General features: G+C 65.3%; 1 protein-coding gene across 1 annotated transcript in view; it reads left to right on the top strand.

Moving 5' to 3' along the window:
- SKOR1 (SKI family transcriptional corepressor 1) overlaps positions 1–1,454 on the top strand; it is a 20,316-nt gene that overhangs the window by 11,802 nt on the left and 7,060 nt on the right. Inside the window, 2 exon segments of the mRNA XM_015595824.2 lie at positions 212–902; positions 1,140–1,368. Coding sequence (XP_015451310.1) covers positions 212–902; positions 1,140–1,368 — 920 coding nt within the window.

The raw sequence follows: 1,454 nt of genomic DNA, 5'->3' as shown, positions 1-1,454 counted from the left end.
CTCTTCTCCTCCCCCAAACCCCGGGGGCTTTTGTTCCGGCGCCAGCACGCGTCTGAATAACAAAAGGCGCCCGTCCAGGGGGCGAATGAGCTTGGACTCCCCATTGCCAAGATTCCCCCGCGCGCCCGACTCGGCGCGCCCCGCTGGGCGGGCCCGAGCCGCGGCGGCGCTGAAAATGGCTCATCTGCTCTCTGATTTCTCTGTTTCGCAGGAGCGGCGGCATGGAGGCTCTCACCACTCAGCTGGGGCCGGGGCGCGAGGGCAACTCTTCGCCCAATTCTAAGCAGGAGCTGCAGCCCTACTCGGGCTCCAGCGCTCTCAAACCAAATCAGGTGGGCGAGACGTCGCTGTACGGAGTGCCTATCGTGTCTCTGGTCATCGACGGCCAGGAGCGCCTGTGCCTGGCGCAGATCTCCAACACCCTCCTCAAGAACTACAGCTACAATGAGATCCACAACCGCCGCGTGGCTCTGGGCATCACGTGTGTGCAATGCACGCCAGTGCAGCTGGAGATTCTGCGTCGGGCCGGGGCCATGCCCATCTCATCGCGCCGCTGCGGCATGATCACGAAGCGCGAGGCCGAACGCCTGTGCAAGTCGTTCCTGGGAGAGCACAAGCCACCTAAGCTGCCTGAGAACTTCGCCTTCGATGTGGTGCATGAGTGTGCGTGGGGCTCGCGTGGCAGCTTCATCCCCGCGCGCTACAACAGCTCTCGTGCCAAGTGCATCAAGTGCGGCTACTGCAGCATGTACTTTTCGCCTAACAAGTTCATTTTCCACTCGCACCGCACACCTGACGCCAAGTATACGCAGCCCGACGCTGCTAACTTCAACTCGTGGCGCCGTCACCTTAAACTCAGTGACAAATCGGCCACAGACGAACTGAGCCACGCTTGGGAGGACGTCAAGGCCATGTTCAATGGCGGCACGCGCAAGCGGACCTTCTCGCTACAAGGAGGCGGTGGCGGTGGCGTTAATGGAGGGTCGGGTGGGCAAGGGAAAGGTGGTGCTGGCGGCGGCGGCGGGGGAGGCCCAGGGTGCGGTGCCGAGATGGCCTCAGGCCCGCCGCCCCACAAAAGCCTGCGCTGTGGCGAAGATGAGTCTACCGGGCCTCCTGGGCCGCCTCCTCCCCACCCGCAACGGGGACTTGGTTTGGCAGCGGGAGCTGGCGGCCCCGCCGGCCCTGGAGGGCCTGGTGGCGGCGCCGGCGTACGTAGCTACCCGGTGATCCCAGTGCCCAGCAAGGGCTTTGGCCTCTTGCAGAAGCTACCCCCGCCTCTTTTCCCTCATCCCTACGGCTTCCCCACGGCCTTCGGCCTCTGTCCCAAAAAGGACGACCCGGTGCTAGGCGCAGGCGAACCCAAAGGCGGCCCAGGCACCGGGAGCGGCGGGGGCGCAGGCACTGGAGGAGGTGCGGGCGGCCCAGGAACAGGCCACCTGCCCCCGGGGGCTGGA

Source organism: Pteropus alecto, unplaced genomic scaffold, assembly GCF_000325575.1.
Source record: "Pteropus alecto unplaced genomic scaffold, ASM32557v1 scaffold86, whole genome shotgun sequence".
Lineage (NCBI taxonomy): Eukaryota > Metazoa > Chordata > Mammalia > Chiroptera > Pteropodidae > Pteropus > Pteropus alecto.
The sequence above is the reverse complement of the archived record's forward strand: the minus strand, read 5'-3'. Positions and strand labels throughout refer to the sequence as shown.